At 35.7% G+C, this 22,063-nt stretch overlaps 1 protein-coding gene across 1 annotated transcript in view; it reads left to right on the top strand.

Moving 5' to 3' along the window:
* MAN2A1 (mannosidase alpha class 2A member 1) overlaps positions 1-21,705 on the top strand; it is a 116,753-nt gene extending 95,048 nt beyond the window's left edge. Inside the window, exons 20-22 of the mRNA XM_054185042.1 lie at positions 12,134-12,328; positions 17,331-17,441; positions 18,382-21,705. Of these exons, the coding sequence (XP_054041017.1) occupies positions 12,134-12,328; positions 17,331-17,441; positions 18,382-18,534 (459 nt within the window). The 3' untranslated portion in view covers positions 18,535-21,705. The remainder of the gene's footprint in view (positions 1-12,133; positions 12,329-17,330; positions 17,442-18,381) is intronic.
* Positions 21,706-22,063: the final 358 nt, after the last annotated feature.

The raw sequence follows: 22,063 nt of genomic DNA, 5'->3' as shown, positions 1-22,063 counted from the left end.
ATTAACCACTGTGAGAGGATGATAATATCAAGCTTAAAGCTAATTTTCACCACTTAGTGATTGCCGGTGTTTTTTTCAGGTTGTACGTGTCATTATGATTTTCTAGTTCCTCATCCTGTATAACTCAGGCAGCATATTAACTGCATTTATCAGTGTGGTATGCAAATATCCTAGTTGAAAGAAGCTAACTTGAGTTCTGCAGCAGTCTAGCTTTGACAGCAATGAGCATCGCCCAGGTTAATCTACCTTCACAAGAAGAAACCTGCAGAGAGATCTATACCACCACAGAAAACTTTTTGAGTTCCGAGGGTAATTTGTGTTGTATTAAATTAGAATATGAAGCTGATAAGTAAGAATTATTGGACATGGACATCTATGTTTACATTAGCAAATAATTTGAAACAACAGGAGCAGATCAAATCAGTTAGTACCATGGTGCTTGCATTGACACTGTGTGCAGTTTTGGTATTTTCCATAGGACCATAAAATAACTCACTAAAAAGTATCTCTGGAAGTCTTCTAGTCCTGCTGAAAGCAGGTCTATTTTAATGTCAGAACAGACAAACCTCAATTAGAATGGGCAGCAGAACAGGCAGCCCAAACAACTCTGGGATTATCTGGTTAGTGAAACATTTACATGTGGCTTTGCATACATTTACCACTTTGTTTGGGATACAAGTCAGATATAAGCTTAGTGGAATAACAATGTATTTTTCTTTTATTACTAAAATCCTCTTCTTTTCCTCCATCTTTGAAAGATTCTGTGCAAGTTGCTGAGAATCATTCAAAGGAGCAGGGACGGTTACCCACTACAATCAAAAAATCTTTGAGGTGTTTTGGGTACCTGTGTTACAGCATCTATGTTGCTTCTCCCTGACTCTTTCTGCTGAGCTTGTAATGGTTTTAAATAGCTGCAGAGTAAGCCTTTAATGACAGTTGGTTCTTATACATGCCTGCAGGGACTCGAAAGGAAGGAGGATCAAAGTTATGGGGGAATGGGCACAGTCAAAGAGGTGCTGTTGGCCCAACTGATACAGCGTGCATAACGCCCAGGAGCCAAGCAAGGTGTTTTAAGGAAACATTATCTTTCTGGTGCTGTATCTGGAATTCCCCTTTGCTATACTAAGAGTGTTCTAGCATTTTGTCTTTCAAAATTTATTTGAACTTCAGTAACATTTTCTGATTAATGTAACGTTTTCAGATGTGTTAAAGTAAGGAAGAGTAGTAGTACCCTTTCTTTCAGTTTTTTTAAATGTACAAACATATTTTTTTAGTGCATTGTTACTCAGAAGGTAGTTGTTATAATAGTTTAAAAATAGCCCTGTCAGAAAGTTATGAAGAAATTATATGCAGTTTATATATGTAACGAGCTGCAGCGTGACTCATACACTGACCCTAATTTTATTGTCAAGCCCGTTTTTGTTATTGACTTGAGGAACCATGGAAGCTACAGGAGGAGAGAGTTTTGATCACTTGGCATCTTTGCCAGTACAAGCTTTTCCTAAAGTGTATTCCAAAATATTTCATTCTGTCTTTTCTCAAAAACAGTTCTGAAGAACAGGATTTTTTCTCTGGGAAACTTCTCCATGAAAGGAGAGTGTGTGAAGTGTAAGATGTACAATTCTTTAAAATTAATTCAAATAAACATGCACCACTGTGGTGCAATTACGGAGGAGCTTTTTGGTTATGACAATCTCAACCAATTATTCCAATTATTTTAATTTACATCTCTGAAATACTTGTTTTTCTTTCCCAACCCCACCCTGAACAGTGTATTTTAATGGCAGAGTCAAACTGCATGAGTGTTCTGAAGTGTAAGATTGACGTGTCCAGTGGGAAGGTGGAATTCTTAATTGAGGTGGCCTGTATTCTGCTAAGTCTCTAGTCCTAGTGTTACCTGGGTTTTGGCTCATGAATTCTGTTACTGTGTTTTGATACAATGTCTGTATACATCTTTTTTTCCTCCTACCTAGATCTAACTAATTCTGCTTACATGTTCATTTTGTCCTTGCAGGCCTTTTTTGATTCTGCATATCTTTTTGTCTTCTCTCCTAATATTAATTGAGATTTTTAAGCAAGAACTGAATGCATTTAATTCTTAAACTGAAGGGATTATTATTTAGGTGAGAATGAAACTGAGTACAGTTACCAATACTTGTTTGTCAAAAAAGTAAATGTTTCTTTATTTTTGAAAATATGGTATCTTTATTTTACATTTACTATAAGTTTGGTTAAAAATAAGCATTGATACTGTTTTGCTTTCTGGCCCTTAGTGCGTTATATTAGTATAAGAAAATGAAATAGAATTTATAGGAAGTAATAATATCTTTATTTCATCAATGACATAGCTGGAGAAAAGATGCTGTGCCAGGCACATGCTTTCTTGTTCAGATTCCTCTTTCATACCTTGCCTTGACCTGCTCAATTTATATAACTGGATTTAGAGCCTAGTCTCAAGAAGAGATCCAGGATTCAGTGGCTCAAATACTTGCTGTGGTTTGTGGGAGGTTGTTTAGAGAAACAATGATACAGACAGTTAATAAAATCACAGATATATGGCAGTCAGATAATCAAACCCCTTTTCTTCCACCACGTACAGCTATTCTTTTTTTCTTATTAAATATCCGTCAGTATCCACTTTCTCTGAAAATGTATGCTTGGTAATACAGCCATTTCTGTCTGATTATTGAGTTGCATTTTCCACTTACTTGATGTGCATATTTATAATGCATGTGTATCTTTCACATAGTAGCTATATACTATACTATGCATTGCTATGATATGTGTAACCACACCTTAACAAGCATAACTGATGTTTCAGAAAAGTAGAATCTTAACATTGGCTTAACTACTACCATTTAGAAGCATTTTCAAGCCCATGTGTGACAACCTCAGATATTCTAATATCACTTTTAGTTATGACTACCATAGCGAACTTGTCAAATGTACACAAAATCTTAAAACTTAAAATTTTAGGGGTTTATGGTAGCCACAGAAGAAAAAAGACATTTCCCTTTCTCCCTCTCTCTAAACAGAACACAATGCTTCTCCTTTAGAGCCTTGCCACATATATTTAGTAAAGGAAATACACTTATTTCTTGTTTCATTTGAAAAGAGATTCAGGCATGCATTAGTTCTTTTACAAATTTGCTTAAAACACTACATTTAAATTATTACTGCTACTTACTATACAGATGATACTGTATTTCTTATGCTGGAAGTTTGTTTCTGCTGCTCAAGAACAATGTTTCCATCTCTTATTGATCTACAAATACTATCTGCTTTCAGGTCCGCACTGTCTTTGTTTTTATGCCAGGGCACCTTACAGCTTAATTTCTTTCACATGTTTTTTCTTGACATTGTGACAAAGATGTGTTGCAGACAGGTTCTAAATAAAGACAGATTTGCCTCCAAGCTCCATTCATGTGAAACTGTCCAAAGCCACAGGGGTGAATGTTCTCCCCCTACAAGAGGGCAGCAGCCACTTGTTATAACTGTCTCGTGGTGCAATAGGTAGTACAGAGGACTGCCTTCCTCTGATTTTTGGGCTTACAGCTGTGTCTTTTTTGTGGGTTTTCTTTGTATGTATGTGTGTACATCTCTACAGGGAATTACTTCGTGTTGTTTTTATTTGTCTTCATTTGTGCATAACCTGTCTGCCAGCTCTGTTTTGAAAGGAAGTATTTTATTCAGTAGTATGCACAGTATTCAAGCTTGGTCTCTCCACTTTTAGCCCATATAATTCACCAAAGTGGGAGAGTCTACCTCTTTAAGGTCTTTTCTGAGCCTATCTGAGCTGGTGCAGTTTGAGGTATTAGATTTAAACCTTTCTGTATCAGCACTTCTAGGAAGGCCTGCTCATTCCTGCTGTAAGGTCTGGCAGTAGGGCGGAATCCTTCTTAAAGAAGGGAGAAAGGCTGCAAAGTCCAGAGCGGCTTTTTGTATTCTCAAGACATATAACTCTCAAGGGATAATTTCCTTACACATGGAACAAGAAGTTTCCATGAGTAGCAGTCTTCCAATGCAGGTAGTCTCTCTGGAGGACAAAATTCAGGAGGATATCACTATGTAGTTTCTGTCTTTATCATCAGTTTGATGACCTACTTTCTCATCAAAGCAGAATTCCAGAAAATTTCTGATCACTGTGTTCTGCCATCGTCGGGAACAGGATAAGCTCTTACCAGTCAACAGGAAACAAAATTTAGCACCGTGTCCCTCCCGTAACTCTTAACATGGTTTATTTATTTAGGTATTAAGTCCCTCCTCCTTCTTCCTGCACTGTTATTGAACAATATAAACACTGTAAGAAGAACTAGAAGAGAAGAAATAAAATTGGTGGGAGAGTCTATAACTAAAGTATAAAATACTTTTATTGTTGAGAAAAGTGTTTTGTGTTGTTGGTCTGCTTTTGTGGTCCTTTTCGTCCGACTATACTGATGGCTACATATTTGTCAACCTCAGCAATTATGGTGGTGTGCTTATGGTCACAGTGACTAGTTACTTTCTTTGCTGTCTGCACTCTTCTGTAGACCAGTGAGCAGCTGTTCTCCAAATGATCTGTTTATAGAACATGATTGGTATTATGGCATCTGATTAAAGACTAACTAAATTAAACGCAAGGACCTGACAGTCATCAAAAGAACAGTGATAGGTGGAGAAAGTGAAGGAACCTAACCAGCAAGGAGTGGAGTGCACTGAACTGGCTGTGCCTGAGGCCATGATAGGGAGAAGTTAAGATTGTTCCTGTTGTGAAACCTAGCAGGACAACTCAGCAGAAATCACTTTATGCAGACTAAGGGGATTATTGCCTAAAGGAGTCCAAGATTTACAGGATTTGGAGGAGGAGTGAATTTTGTACTTTTAAAAAAAATAAAAAAATTAGAGGCTTGTTATGGGATGTTCAGTGTAAGTGCCGCAGGAGGGGAAAGAAAAGGACTGAGGAGGAACAAGTGGGAAAAATAGGGGTAAAAGAGGCATAAATAGGTCAGTGCTTGATTACCACAGCCTACCCTGTGTTCGTATTAAATCTTGTTTCTGAGCAAGTGCACAATCTTCTCTGAATTTGTGTGAGCTATTAGCCAACTTCAGGTAAGAATTAGGAAGCAAGTAGAATAAGAGGTCTGTGTGTTAGTTATTGGAGAGAGACACCACGGGACTGAGGGACCAGTGCAACTGGCTGCTAGTTGCTCGCAAGACCTATATTTTCTGTGAGTGCATGTAAACAGCTAGCAAACTTCAAGCTGACAGGTTGGGGTCCAGCACCTGTAAGGATGTGAAGTCTGAGCTGGTGAGTCCAGGCCTGGATATCAGACAGACTTGAGGTCCACACTGATTTTTGAGGGATCAGTGGTTGTTGAGTGTACTTGTGAATCATGAAGGTCAGGGTCTTTGACTAGTGAACTTCAGACCTGATCATCTGGAGAGCACAGTCAGGTTTGGATTTTCTGCTCGTGTTACCTAAGTGCTTTGTGTTTATGTGGGTGCTGGTAAAAGTGCTGCTCTCTGCTCGCTTGTATGGCTGGCCATGTGTGTGTGCATGCCTACTGGAAATATATGCTCTGACTTTCTCCAGCCTGGTCTTGGAGGACCAGAAGTATAGCAGGCTCCCATCTCTTGACCTGGGAAGAGTGGAGTCCCCTGGTCTTAGAGACCATCAAATTTGGCTCTAGCAGCCTGTGAGGAACTCCTCCTGTGGGTCCAAATTTCCCTGGATTTGGTTACCTGTAGCTGTCCCAGGTTTCCTCACCTGAAGTCTTAGTGCCAGCTAAGAATCCACAGGCAGTACAGAAGTTCTGTGGTGATTTTAGAGTCACTCTGAACCAACTCACAGGCTCGTGGACATTTTACAGTGACTCAGAATTTTCATTACTTCTATAATCAGCCTCCAGGGACCCCTTTCACCTAGTGTGGCAGAAATTCATTTCCAGTGTAATAGTCTCCAAGTGAACTGATAGAAATTTTTCCATTCCCTGAGGTAAAGAGGTAATATCAGGTTTTGTCTGCTCAGTTGAGTCCCCCTTTGCTGGTCACTTCAATAGCTATCAAAAAAACCCTAAGCATTCCAGGTCATGGTTTTCAATAAAGGACTTGAAACATGTTGCCAAAAGAATTTATACTTTGATGTGCAAAACTGTAACGTAACTGATGAATATTTCAATGTTGACGAAAATGTGTATATGAACAATTCAGGCTGATCTCATCCTTATATTTTTCAGTATTTTTGTCCCCCAGGATTTCAGGGAAGATTGATGCTGTAGTATAGCAGAAAATAATCTGGCACCTGGTATTCTTGTTTATAGTCTTTGTAAGATTCCGGGGTAACTGCCTGTTCAGTACTCACATTTGTGGCTGTTATTTCTGGTTGCAATTTATCCAGGCCTTCCTAAAAGTCTGATTCATTGTACCTGAAGATTGTTCTTGTACAGCTTTGAGGTCTTGGGTGTTCTGAATCCCGTTGCCAGAAAAGATGGTCTTCCTATCACCTTATCTGATTTCCATACAAAATTACCTCTGCAACCACTAGGCAGTTTGAAGGCTGCTTGAAGTGATGGTCAGTGTTTCCTTTGACACTTGGTTACATCACATTGTACTGTTGGACACTGAAAAGGAATTACTCACCTCAGAAGAATTAACCCAGTTTTCATCAGACTAATCGCCATTTATTGCATTACGGGTTTAAGCCCTGTTATGTGTCTTCCTTCTTTCTTTCTTTCTCAAAAGCACTGGGAGTTTTTACAGACACACAAAAATCTAGCTCCAGACATTGACCTCAGAAGAAAGGGAATGATTTATCCATATCTGGAGGACATTCACAACTTGTCAGACTTCAATTATTCTTTTTGTATTACATTGTGCAACTTTGGGTGAATTTAAAGCACGTGCATCTGATTTTCATTTAGTGAGGGAACAGCCAGGCAATCTCGTGTGTAAAACCTGCAACTAAGTTGAAACCATTCACAGCTTGATGTCAATTTCATTAACTTGACTAGTGTCAGTCCCAAATAAAATCTGAATTTCTCTTTCAAGTTGGAAGCTTTAGGGCAATGTGCATGCAAGAATATTGTGCGATTTTCTCACTCTCTTTTGGTTTACAGACACCTCAAGCGGGGAGCACTCTAAATAGTTAAGGATTCAAGATATTTGCATTTGGGGAAGAATATATGTAATTTTAAAGCTAAGGCTTCTGTCCTTACCTGTAACTTATTTTTGTTATGGGTTGTAAAACTGCATATTCACATAGTCAGTGATGTTGTCTGCCATTTTGTTTCCCACCTATAAGCAGGCTAGCACAGTATTACACAACCACTTCTGGCATCTCATCAAACATGCAGATGGATTGTGAATCTTTGGATCATGCAGAAAGAAACAAATTTTTCTTTCCATGTTTGACTTCGGAAAGCTTTAGATTCTTCAGCGGACCATTGCGGTTGCTGTCAGTTGCTAGATTATGATTGAGAGAGATTTATTAGTATTGTCTCCCTCTGTCTTGGGCCTAGGGATGTTCTGAAGAGTCATTTTACTGCACAGATTAGATTTACCAGTCTTTGAAGAGTGCTGCCAGTTGGTTTTCTGAACTGGTAACAGGGAAAGTTGGTAAAAATTGTTTCCTCACACAACATGAGAGAGAGTGAGAGAATTTTTCCTTGCAGGAATAGTCCAGATTGTTTGGTATCAGACTATTTTGATCTGCATCCCTTGATTTAGCAGGACCAGAATTCTGTCTGTTCCCAGATTTTATTTGAATGCACTGGCGTCCAAATTCAGCATCCACATTTCAGCATGTTTGATCAGATAGTTTGGATGCTGGTGGGTTTTCGGTTTATAATTAAATTTCTTTCCTGACCAGGGTTGTTCATAGCAGAGAACAGTTTAGAGGAGGAGTAAATAGTCAAGATTTGTGATTTGATATTCTGTTTGCCTCAGTTTCCTTTCCTTACTTTTGTATGGGAAATTTAAAACTACTTGTCTGTGTTGAAAAGTTAATTGTTTCTCTGTTAGCTCAATTGAATTCTAATTATCAACTGCTTCAGCTTTACTTTCTTGTCTACAGTATTTTCCATTTCTTTTTTCCATTCAATTACTAAATGATTCCTGAAGAGTCTAATTAGTGTTTTTCCCCTCTAATTAAGGACCTCAGTTCCTCAATTTAAACTCTTACAGCAAACCCTTTGAGTCTTTTCTTAATCTGTTCCATCCTCCATTTATTGATAAAATAGCTCATTTCTGTTATATGGGCACTTTATATAGATGAGGCCATTCTCAGAACTTGTTGCAAGTTGTAACCTAAGATTATACTGGAGTGTGGTTAGTTTGTTTGTTTTTCCTCAAAACTAAAAATTTAGAATTATTCACCTTACTTTTGATGACAAGGAAAGATCCTTCATTTACATCTATTGCACAGTCATTCAAGGGGTTGTGTTTCAACACAGTTTCCAATTGGATAACTGTATATGAATGCACTGTAAGGTAGGTAAAAAGGCAGTATTTGCTTTGATTAGAGCTCATAAAGCCAGCACTCAGCTATATCAGTGGCATTTGTCAGAATCTTGCCAGTACGTAATGTTTGTAAGGCTGCCAGTGGAGCTCCATTCACACTTTTGAGTGCTAAACACTGTTATTGAAGTTGAGGAAATAATGCCACTTTTGAGAGAGTAGTACTTTAATTAGATGGAGATTGTGGGACTATGTCTTCTGACTTACCATTAGCAGGGTACTGCTGAAAGCTGCCCATATAATGAATGTGCATATAGAGTAACTATTCTTCCAAATGTGTTGTCTGTACGTGCAAAACCTTCCCATCTTTCTCTTTCCTCAGAGTCCTGTTGAAATTTTGGATCACTAGGTTGAGAGGGCAAAGACGTACTCCAGTCCTTTTGTGACTGTGGTGTACCTTGCGGGGAGTGGGATTTGAAATATCCCTTCTGGATCTTCTGTGGTAGCATAACTGACTGTTGTTTGAACTGTGGGAATACAAGATTCAAGATAAAATCTCCACTTAAGTTTTAGTGCAGCTTTTCAAAGTTTCAAAGTGCATAATGCTTAAATAGAATGCTTGTGCCCGTGATAAAACATGTAAACACAGCAGGAGAAAAATGAGTCAAGGTGAATCAGCTCTGGTTCTAGCATTTGCCAGAGACCTTCAAGACTGTGTTTCTCTGCAGTCCTCGGTTATTTCCAGAATCAAGGAATTGAGGATCCACTCTTTATGGTTCTGCTACAGGTTATCTGAGAATTTTGTCCCATTGCCCATAAAATAGTAGATGATACTCTCCCACCCACATTCTTCTTCAAAGTTTCCAGTGTCTTTCCTTCCATCTCTCCTGATTTCTCATCTGCAATATATGTTACTGCATCTTTATGTTAAAAACAGCTTTTTTTTTTGTTCACATTACTTCTGTTAGCCTTATAGAAGGCTTTGAAGGATTCGGTCCTAGAAGATTGACCTGCTCTGTGCTATCTTTTCCTAGACAAAGCTGAGGATTTGCCTGATATTTTTGCCACGGGGGATTTTTTACAGTCATGTTTGCCAATATACAAACTTGCTTCCCATCTTTTCCTGTAGTTCTGATTTCTGGGATTTGGGCAAGGTTTTGACCCATGGTATCGTGCTTGTGTTTATGTACGTGGTATTCTTCTGTACATGGAACAGAAGCTTTCATAAAGATCTCACGTCTCTTCATCTCAGATGACCTTGGTGGCATTTTCTGAGGAACAGAAAGGAAGTTTTTAAAGCTTAAAAGCTTTTAAAGGAAGTTTTGAGTACATCTAAATGAGTTTTGTTTGTTTACAGCAAGCACTGTATTTCCAGGTGTAAAGTTGCACATAGTAGAATGGTTTTTCAGTCTCTCTTCTCATAACAAACTGTGGCCCTTCTCCAAGTAAGTATTTGGGATGTCTTACAGTGAGAATTTGCAAGTAGATAAAACATTTTATTTAAAAAAACAAAACCCCAGTTGTTTCTGTGAAGGCTCCCCCTTCTTCGTCTTTGCAATTCCTTGGAGTCTCTTAAATTTTAGAAAAATGGAGTTGAGGAGAACTGTGTTGGATATGGGGTGTGCACTTCTTGCTTCAACATGTTTGTAGTGTATATTAGGCAGTGGTTGAAAGTAGGGGAGGAAATGATGGACTGTGAATCCCACTTAGGCAAAATCACTGATCTCAAATGTTTTGAGTTTAAAAGGGTGTGTGAAAAACTGATCTCAGTTATCTGTTGTAGCTGGACAGTAGTTTTATCTTCTGCTCATTCTCAGGTTACATGCCTAGAACTAGGAACCAGTTGCAGGGCTTTTGATAAATCTTTTGTTTTAAATATAATAGTATAAATAAATTATTTGACTGATTCATGAGTAATTTGTAAGATATTCTAGGAGATCCTTTTTAAAGTTCTCAGATGCAAGCAATCAACTTACTTTATAGAGAAAAAATGATAGAATAATAATATGAAAACTGACAAGAACATGTTTTGACTGACTTTACCACATCTAAGGCAACACAGTAAATGGTGTTCCTTTTGGTGTGAAAAAGTGAATTCTTTGAAAGAACACGTATATGCGCATTTTCCGTGTGGGTGGGGCATGCATGCAGTCACTTGAACGGAAGACTTTTAGCTTTTGCTGTACTTAGAGTAAGCTTGCTCATACTTTCATTGGAAAAGAATAAAATCATGACAAACAAATTTTCCACGGATGCTGAACTATTCAAGGTAGTACAAAAAAAAAATAAAAAAAATCAAGGCTAACTGGGCAGTTGGAGGACTCGGTGATTTAGCATGCAGTAAAGTGGCAGATAGAATTCAATGTAAGTAAATTTAGTGAAGTGCATGGAGAAGCAATCCTCTATAACTATCAACTATTACCATTTTTGGAAAGCAATTTTGGGTGTTATAATACTAGCCTTAATGCTTAGTGGCTACCAAACAGGCAAACAGTGTTAGTCATTACTAAGAAAAGCACCAAGAATAAAACAGAAATTATCATTTTGCATCAATCCAGTTCTGGCATATTTTCAATTGCTACACTATCAGATGTATTAAATGTTTCTGCAGAGGTATAAATAAATATACATACATGCATATGCACCCTAAAACAGGAATTACTGTTACGGTTGTCCATTTTAAGTTGATAAATAATCCTCCCTTTTGCTTTAAGTGTCTTCCATTTATTTTTTTTGTTTCATATTTTCAGCCTGTCGTAAAATGCAAATTTAAGATATCAATGCTTAAGATACTATGTTTCCAATAAACTTTCTGTGAAGTTTTCACTAAAAGTCACCTGTTTAACTATAAACAAGCAGGGATTTATCTGATTAAGTATGCAAGTAAAAATAAGAGCAAAATAAGTTTTCACCCATTTCTACCTTAATTTCACTGACATTCTAAAACAGAAATCGCGTTTTTGAACTTCCTTTGTTTTCTTTTCTGGCTTCTATGGAGTTTTAACTAGCTGTTGTGAATACATAGGACTGGGTCGTCTTGTGTTTGTAACACAGCTTCTGCAGTCATGTAAAAGCACTGCAAATACAAAACTTGGGAAAGTACAGAACTTGTAAAATCTTGGGAGAGAGCCCCTTCAGTTCCTGCTGGCAGGACATGAAATCTTTTACATTACAAGCTAAGACAAAGATGCTACTTGCAATTTCTTCCAGCAAAAAGTTTTAAGAAGTTGGATTTGAGACGAAAGAGGGATGTAGGATGAAAGTTAGATGAATCTGAAGAAAGTAGATAAGAAATAAAGGACAGAAAATTTATGCAGAAAAGGAAGCCTGCAAAAGACTAGCTGGCTGTCAGTATTCAGGTAGATTCTGAATAGATAGGAGTAACTTGCTAAAGTAGTAGCTAGTTTCTTTCTCTAAACTACATTGTTTACACATCAAGGGCTAATACTGTAAAATGAAGTGTCATCTAATGATCTTCTTGAAAGATGTACTAATGATTTGTAAAAACAGGAAGTATACCTAGTACTAGAAGAGAATTAGTGGATGATTAGAAATTTCCAAAACCAATTAAAGGGACAGTCTATAAACTAAAATTTTGTATTAAATTAATGGAGTCATGTATAAAGTAAATGGGTTTCAAAATTTAAACGTGATGGTATATTAACTTGATTTTACAAATATTTTCTCTTGTATTTTGCAGAATGAAGAGAAGGCATCAGTCAGTTTTCCCTCACTTCTTAGCCATATGACTTCTTCTTTCTTAAATCATCCTGTAATTCCAATGACAACATATGCAGATTCAGGTGTCCCAGAGATGCTAAATACTTTTTCTCCACTCGTGTCATCTATGCCTTGTGACATGCATATAGTCAATCTGAGGACAATCCAATCAAAGGTAAGGTCAAACCACTATTCTTATGAGTAAACGTATGATATAGCTTAGTAATATAATCTAATCAAATGCTTCATTCTAGGAAAGTAATTTGTGGGAGTTTTTTTGTATGATTTGATAAACTGCTCTGTGATGACTAGTTTTGGTTAATTCTGCAAGAACTAGAGACTTGTGTCTGTTTGAGTAACATGAAATACAGGACTTGTTTTTTCACAACATAATAATATGCATAGTGTATTATTCTCTGTCTGGAGGAGGCACATTTCAATGCATTCCCAAAATTTAAGAGCGGAAGGGCTCATATACTTTGGCCTCTCCTCTATAAAGAGGAATTGAAATTAAGGTAATTGGACTTTGTTCTGGGTACAATAATTTGTGTTTTTATTAAAGCATATAGTTTTAAACCCATCTGATTCCATTTGGAAGGCTTAAAGAAAATTTACCACATCTTAACATCTATAGGAATAAATTGTTAAAATATCGTTAAGCTTAAATACAAGACCTATTTTAATTATTCTTATATCAGCTTACAATCCTTGGTTCCTGTGAAACTGTTCTCTGGTAGGTTTACCAAAAAAAAAATAACCAAACAAAAAACCTGTTTTCTACTCAATATTTTTTTTCCTTGCAAAGGAACTTACACAATTGTTAACAACCATATTTCTGTTTTCTGTTTGATAAACTGTAGAAGTAGGACTGTTTAGACATCCTTCTTCTGCCAGCTCTTGTATAAATTCTTTTCAGTTTTTCAACACCTTTTAAAATGTGAGTATATTAACTTTATGCTGTATTGCAGTATCACTCACCAGTGCTGTTACCATAGGTGAAATCCCTTTTTAATTCTACCATGCTTAGATACTTAGAAACTACAGTTGTCCCTCTTCCCATAGAGTCTCTGTGGTGGCTGAGGTAGAGCTGCTCATCTATAATAGCCCCAGATTATCTTCAGAATATCTAAAAAACTTGCCATTAGCTGCTGTTTTATTGTAGTTCTTGATTTTTGTCTTAATCCTTATTTCAAAACTTAAAGAATTAGTTTAGTTTCTCACACTTCCTCTGTTAGTAGTTCAGTCTCATGTACGCTCCTTCAGCTGTGACCATTTATTATTTTAAATTTCAAAGTGGAATAACTCTTGATTCTGCAGGTCTTATGCCTTTGAAGAGTTAGGAGGAAGCTTTGTAATGAATTAAATGTTTATGCGAAGTTCACATTCCACACTTCACTGTAAACTCTTTTCATTTACCTCAGCCAGCTCAGCAGCACCTGTTTGCTTCAGCATGTCAAGTTCAGGGCAGACCTTCATGAACGTGCCCCCTCTCCCTTTTCCAGAACTAAACTTCCTCCCCTTGTTTGTATCATGTGGGTGTGAAACCTGTGAAATGGAAGGCTGGCTCTGTGTCTGCGTTTTTTGAGTTCAATGTTACTATTCATAGGTGAATTCTGCGATTTTATCTGGGCTATACTGGCCCCACTATCCCAATTGGTATAAGATTGGTTGAGGCTATGATCTCTTCCCTGTCCACAACTGTATATTTCAATGATTACTTGTTTGACAGCTCTTGAGCTTGCAGCATTACTCTGTGCACTTCAAAGTGAAAGTTATCAGTAGTCATAGGGTAGGAGCACTATCGTTATAGGTACAGAACAGTTCTTCCCCACAGCAGAAATGGTGCTATGCCTTGCAAATAATTTCTTGCGTGCCAAAGTGGCCTCTTTTTATCTTTTCTCACTTTCTGCTTCCTTTCTGTCTTCCAAGAATTTGAATGACAAGTGTCATAATTCTGGCTAATTGATACAGTGCCATTTTTTCCAGAAAAATGGCTACTTCTCCATTGCTTTAGCTGTTGAAGTTGATTTTCAAGAAATCATATCATTACAATTCCACATAAAAGGATACCAAATTAAAATATTTTTAAGATTTAAGGTAGAAATCAAATGCAAGCAAGTACATTAAAGCATAAATGAGAAAAAACTTAAGGGGATTCCTGGTTTCCCTTTAAACTCTGCTCCTCTTAGTGGGAATAATACTGCTATTGTTGTAAGATAAGTGATCTTGTCATGGAAGATTCCAATGCCTCAGGAATATGAAATTTTTGTTATGAATTTTTAATAAAGCTCCGGTTTTTAGGTTGTTTGACACAGATTTTACCTACTGTAAATAGACTGGCCCTCAAGATTTAAAAACTAAGTACATTTTTGTCCCTTTATACTAAATATAAATACATAGTTTTGTCATGTTCCTTGAACTTTTAAATGCATGCCTGTTAGCTTACAGTAATCAGATAAAAAAAGTGTTTAAACGTTTCTTTCTTTCTCATCAAAATTTTAGCAGCACTGCCCTGGAGTGCTGCTTATGAGAATTTTTTCTTTTTTTTTCCATCTAGACATCTTGATGTGAGAACCACATTTTATTTCTCAGAGATCAAAATCAAATCAAGCTTTGGCAGCTCTTCCAAGAGAGGCAGACAGAGATTTGATAGTACAGTATTTGTCATATAACAATGCTGTAAAGTTCTGCAATTAAAAGTGGTGTTGTTCGTTGAAAATTGAGAATTTGTTACAGGTTTTCATGCAGTTAGCATGATCATGTTTAGAAGGTGTATTTGATGTAAATTAGGTTCATCCTTGCTCAGACATTCCTGAGGCTTGCATACACATAATCTAATTCACCTAGAAAGGATACAAGAGGTAAGTTAAAGTAGATGCAGAGGCTGTGGTAACTTACTCAGTCTTACACCTGCTTTGATAATAGGTTAGAACAGCTTAATTTATTACATATGAATGCTGTGAGCATGATAAAGTCCTGGGAATTCTAAAAGGTTGACTGCTGTATCATAGATATTTATACTCACCAAAACTCTTTTCCTGAAGGTGTCATTAATTGTTTATTATCTTTCTGTTTTAAATATTTTGAATCTTAATTAAGATAATATTTAATTTTAAAAACTTAAGAGGTGAAATATTCATGCCATCATTTGAAATCCAGAAATGCATTTGTTATGCAGATTACTACAAGATAATTCCACTTTAATAGAGAAAATTTTGATATCCGTTATTGGCTTGTCATTTTTAATACCAGTTTACTCCATAGGAAGTGAGGCTTTTGCAGTATGAATTTTAAAATTTCAGTATTCTGATGTTTAGGCAGACAGCATTATTTTGTGTACATAAAAATGTCTACTTTCAAGTGCAACTTTGTCACATCAGTGACAGTGAAAACCAAGTCAGGTATTTCATAGTTGGAGACAGAAAATAATTTTGTCACAGCGTCATTATTACCTTACTTAATGTAGAAGGTGGTACTACTGTTCCAATAAATAGGATAAGAACTCTTTCAACCATCAGTGATATTAAGTGCTGCAAACTAGTTTCATTGTGCTGACTATAGACATCATTCATTAATTAAAAATCTGATTTTACATGGTTATAAGCTATTGTTGTTCATTAAAATCTTCTCATACTGAGATTTATTCATGATTTGTAAACTATGCAGAGTTTTTACCAGGCAATGTTTTACTGAAAAGTATCTCATTTCAATTCCAAATACTGTTGATATTAGCAATATCAATATTGCTATCAATATGAAAATAGCAAATAATTTTTTGCTATTTTAAATACTTAAATATTTAGAAAACACTAAGTTTATCAGTTTACCATTTTTTATTATCTGAATGACTACTTAGTACTATGAATTTGTACTCCCATGAAGCTGTGTTGTGCTGGGTTTCAAAGAAGCTGATTCAAGCTGTTCCAAGACCTCCTTTATTAGAAGATTGGTTATGAACTGAAGTGTGTTAGATTAAGACCTCTCTTGTTTGTTACACCTTCAAGAGCTAAAGCATCACAAAGTGCCTAATGCTTGTTGGCATAGGTTTCTCCAAGGCAATAGATACTTACTAAGTACGAGAAATGAACCTAACTCATGGCAGAGACTTTTGGGAAAAAGCACTAGTACGAAAACAAGTAAACCAGACATAAATTAGAGAAAAATAGCCTGAAGACCTGTCATGGTTGTGGATAGAGCCATCTTTTTTATACCCTTATTATATATGCAATAAGATGAAGAGCTGAAGAATGTAAAACAATGTCAACAACAACAAAAAAATAAATAAAGGAATGCGTCATGGAAAATAAATTACTAAGGTGAGTGTAGCGATACAGCAGCCATCTTGCAGCACAAAGGACATCTTGTCATGTGCCAATCTTGTGACATGAAGATAGCTTGCATGCACATCCATCTGTAATGTGAAGAATTTCTTTTCTGTTACTCTTGCTGAACAAGAGTGGTTGTCTACATCTTAGTGTAAAAGAAAAAAAAATAATGAAGTTTTTGTGTAAATTGAAGTTTCCCAGCCAGTTCTAGGTTATTTTGTTTTATGAAGTACATATCAAAACAATATTCTGATTTGAGGCCTTTATATGCTATCCTTGTGACCATTCGTCCTAAGTGATGTTAGTGATTTGGTCCAAACTAGGAAGTTGAAATTGTGGATTACTCTTTGATGCCTGTTGAGGCTCAAGAGCACTGTATGTCATGTACACCTTAATCTGAGTCAGATTTTAGAGATCTGGTTTGCAAAATGAAAGCTTGATGGAATATAGTCACGATGACTGTTAAAAACTGGATATTGTAATTAGCTTGTGATTTCTAGTCAGTTTTTAGTTTTGCCATGTCATTTTTCTGGGAAGCCAATTAATACTACTATACACTTGAATTCTGAGTCTGTACATGTGCATCTATTGAGCTTTGAACTCTTTGCTTAACAACTTACCTTCATATTCTGTGGTACTTTGTATATCTAAACTCTCTTTGCTGTTTAGCTCTTTCAATGTTTAGTCTTACAAACATTAAAAGAAACATGACTGTTCAATCTAGGCTGAACATTAATTATTTAAGGCATAAGTGGCTCTATCACTGTAAGGTAGTGATAATTTTATGAGGTCCTAAAATGTCTTTCCAGCTCTGCTACTTTCTGAGTAATTTTTTATTTTGTTTATTTGTAGGTAGATATTGAGCCGTCTGATGAAGCTGCTCTGATTCTTCACAGAAAGGGATTTGACTGCAGATTTTCAAACAGAGACATGGGTCTGCTCTGTTCCACTACTCAGGGAAAGGTATACTGAAATTTTATGGGTAGCTTACCTTACAAGTATTGCAGAAACACTGATCTTTTAAGTTAAATTATAGGAAAAGTCTAGGTACTTATTTCTCAAGAGTTATACTTTCAGGGTAATAGTTAAGTTTATCTTGAAAACTGCTTTCCATTTGATAAATATATGGATCTGCTGGTGTGGGGGAATGGCATGTAAGCATCAACTAGTAAACTTCTAGGTCAGTTTTAATCTCATCATCTTCCTGTAAATGTTGTTTTCGTATAACACAGATCGGTATTTCTCAAATATTTTTTTGATAGTGTTTTAGGACTTTACTAAGTAAAAAAAGTCATATTACATATTATGAAGTGTATCTTTTGAATATTATTAACATATCCACAAGTTATGTGTCTGTTACTTTGAAAACTGTTGATTATTATAGCATGTCCTTTGTCTACCCATGTTCACATGCATGGCCTACGCCATTGCAAATACCTGAGTGTTTTGCAGTTGCTATAGAATTGATGTGATATGTAAAATTATGAAGTATGAATTATACAATGTTGTTCTGAGGGTTACAGATGGACTGGATGGTTATGAATCTGTAGCAATTTTGTAATCAAATTTTGAAATCTGATTGAGATTTTCTTTAAACAGAAGAGTAAGTGCTGTTTTGTTTAGAAACAAGAAGAGTTTTAATTCAGATATTTCTGATGAGTTTTTTAATGTGTCATTTTAACTTACCTGCTTTGAAATGTGGCAAGTGAACGCTGATTAAAAAGATATAGTGTATAGCATTTGAGAGATGGTACTTAAAAATATTCATAATGTTTGGTGTAAGAATTGCTGTGGTAATACCCATAAGGAGATGTATCATTTGAATCATTGTTAGAGATTAGATTAAAGTCAATTTTAAGATATATGCCATATTTTCTAATTTTTTTTTATTTTTTTTTTTCAGATAAAGGTGCATAAACTCTTTAACAAATTCAGAGTGGAAAGTCTTACACCCACATCTTTATCTTTGATGCATTCACCTCCGGATGCCAGAAATATAAGTGAAATAAATATGAATTCTATGGAGATAAATACGTTCCGGATTCGGCTAAGATGAAATCTGGCTTTACTACTCAGATAGAGAACAGGAATCTGCAAATATATCTCCTCTAAGTTTTACGTGCAATAAGAAGCACATTATTATTATTCCAGCTTCTGGATACTGTGACAAAAACATGCATTCTATAATTTTTTTGACCAACACAGTGAAAAGCCATGTTGCAACCAACTTTTTTGTTTGGGGGTTTTTATTTTGTTTTGTTTTCATAAAATAGCAACATCAGTATAAGTTAATGCAACAAGTGAAGAAATTTCTAAGGATGTTAACCTCTCAACAGATTATATCTCAGGTTAAATGCTAACTAATGATGTTTTCTGGTGTTTTAATTTTCATAAAGAGGGGATTGGATTTTAAACAGCCTTCTTTGCTGATCCTTGATGAATTTATGTACAAATAATTCAGTGTAGAAAGTCCTGATGCAGCTTGGAAATTAAATGAAATAAAATGTTCTTGTGTAGTAGCTAATGTCCAAATATTTACAATCATTTATATAAATGACAATAATCTCAATTTATTCCACAATTAATTTCAATTTATTCAACATAAAGGGGATTATTAATTGTGGTAAAATAAAAGCCTGCAGTACTTGTGATAAGTGATGGTAGATTTTAATACTTCTATCCTTCACCTGAGTTATGTAAATAGGAAAACATGAACCTACAAAATAATTTTGCAATGGAAATGTTTAATAAAACTCCCATTTTGTTACTTGACACACTGGGATATGTGCAATTATTCCATTATCATGTATGATGAGAAATGTCCATAATTATCATGAATACAAGATTTTTTATAAAACTCATTTAGATACCGATGTTCTCTGAAATGAGTTTTCTATTTCAAGATTATCATATCAAGATAAATGTGCCTTATTTTTTGATACGTCTTGTTACAATTTTGGTGTCTATGTTAATGTTTTTGGGGGAAAGGTAGTTTATATAATACTTAAGCTGTGTATCTCCTATTTGACAATGCTGGCCACACTCTGATCTATGTCCTCCTGCACCAAGTTTGTGCTATCTTATTCTGAACATTTTGACTATTTGAATGTATTAAAATGATGTCATAACATGAGACAGACAAAAAAAAGAATTACTGTAAAATCTAAATTCAGCTGCTTTCAAGGAAATTGCAACTTGATGCAGAGTTGATAGTAAGCAAGACATAGTTTGCAAACCCATCAAAATATGTGCTTGCATGTCACAGATTGTGGTGACCTGTTAATTCAAAATCATGTGCCTATATTTTAAATGACATTTTTCAAACTTGCAACCTCACTTACATTGCCAGTGCTCACGTTACTGAAAAATGGAATCTTTACTTTTTGCTTTGTTTTCACATATCAAGCAATCCATATTTAGTGCTGAAGTTGTTCAAGTGTGAAAAGTATTTCCCTAAGTAGAGCTGCTGTTTACAGTTTATATATATAAACAGGCACCTGAGTGTGATCCCATTTCCTAGTCTTCATTTATCTTCATAACTTTTTCTTCTGTCCCTTGCTTATGCTTTACTTTTCCATACATCATTGCTTATCTTTAATACTAATGCATGAAAAGTCATCATAACTGTTAAAAAGATATGCTATTTTCTAACTCTGATATTGCCTACTGTATTTAATTTCATCATTGTTGGTCCACAGTGTATCAAATTATATCATGTAGCTACAGGCTATCTTAAAAGAAAATGAATGTGAAACTTTGATTTCATGCATTGTCACAGGTTGGATCTCTGTTGAGATTGTGTAGATTTCCCTAATTAATTCAAGCTACTGTGTGTTTTGTAATTAATGGAATACTTAGTAGGATCTGGTGCAAGTTATATCAAGAATATAAGAACCACTAACCACAAATGGAAGAATCAGATGGATCCAATAAATGGATGTTTTCATGCAATAAACATGTACTGTAACTTTTCTTAGCTGTAGTATTTGAAAATCCTATTTTTTGTTGGAACTTAAAGCTTGGTAGACCTGCCAGCAGAATTTTCTCATAACATCTATTTTGTTGCATCTTCAAAATTAAAATGCTTCAGAGACTTTTATGTGTTCTTTGCAAGAGAGCTTTCAAAATACTATTTCAGTTTTGTTAGGCAGAAGAAAGAAAATTTTGATGCAATAAAGTTTTAAAGTATTTTGCCTGTTGGAATTACTTCCAAAAGATGTTTCATATAACATTGGATCATTTCTTTTATCATCAGTTGTACAATCATGATGCCTGAATCTTCCTTAACCAGCAGATTTAATCGTTGTTCCTTTATTTTGCATTTTTTTTGTGAACAACAGAACAGCCTTCAATTTCTGATCCTTTCCTGAAATCCATGACTAAGTCAAAACTCCAGTCATAGAATCATAGAATGGTTTGGGTTGGAAGGGACCTTAAAGATCATCTAGTTCCAACCCCCTGCCGTAGGCAGGGACACCTCCCACTAGACCAGGCTGCTCAAAGCCCCATCCAGCCTGGCCTTGAACACTTCCAGGGATGGGGCATCCACAGCTTCCCTGGGCAACCTGTTCCACTGCCTCACCACCCTCACAGTAAAGAATTTCTTCCTGATATCCAATCTAAATCTCCCCTCTTTCAGCTTGAAACCGTTACCCTGTGTCCTATCATTACACTTCCTGATAAAGAGTCCCTCCCCATCCTTCCTGTAGGCCCCAGTCAAAGTCTGATAATAAATTTTACTTTAATTGGTTCAGAATGTGGCTGTCGATGGGCTTGGTTGTTGTTTTGTTTTGTTTTTCCTGACAACTCTTAATGAATTCTTACGCCGTATTTTCTTTACATTGGATATTTCATTTAAGTTCTTGGGCTTTTTGTGCATTAGCCAGCTAATTTAATCATATTATTTTCTTTTTTTTCTATTTTTATAGCTGCTGGGTTTATAACTACTGGTTAAGAGAACCACGCATCCTTACCTTACAATATGGTTTTAAAGACAATGCTATGTAATAAATGGTTTAAAACCTCGTAATTACTTTCCATACCAGAGTTATACCTGTACTGAATTTTTTTTACATTTCTTTATCTTAAATGTCTTTGGTTGACTTGCTCATATTGTCTGAAACAAACTGATTTCAACTGAAGGTTTTTGATATTTTCTCTTGGAAGGTTTTATATCTTATGGGGATATGTAAAATAAGATCTCGAATAAAAGATAATGTTATTGTGAGATGTGGTCAGTGTCATTAATACCTTTAATTTAAATAAAAGAAAAAAAAGATAAAAAACAAGCATGCCTTCTTTGAGAAGGTTGGGAGTGACAATTACCTGTAGTGAGATGAACTCCTGGTGAAAGATGCAATCTATTTCACAGTTGCCAAACAGAGAAGATAGATGCTAACTTCAGACATAATGGGCAGCTCTTCTTTCACAAAAGAAACCTTGCAGTGACTTAGCAGAAAATAGTAGAAGGTGTAAAATTCTAAAATTTTTTTTTACTTGAATTAATCTCATTTCTCCTTTAAGCATTTGAGAGTAACTGACTCGGAGCTGTTCTTGTAAATTAAATTAACTAACACACCATTTGA

The sequence above is a fragment of the Rissa tridactyla genome, chromosome Z (genome assembly GCF_028500815.1).
Source record: "Rissa tridactyla isolate bRisTri1 chromosome Z, bRisTri1.patW.cur.20221130, whole genome shotgun sequence".
NCBI classification, from domain to species: domain Eukaryota; kingdom Metazoa; phylum Chordata; class Aves; order Charadriiformes; family Laridae; genus Rissa; species Rissa tridactyla.
Note: the sequence above shows the minus strand (reverse complement) of the source record. Positions and strands in the feature narration are given on the sequence as shown.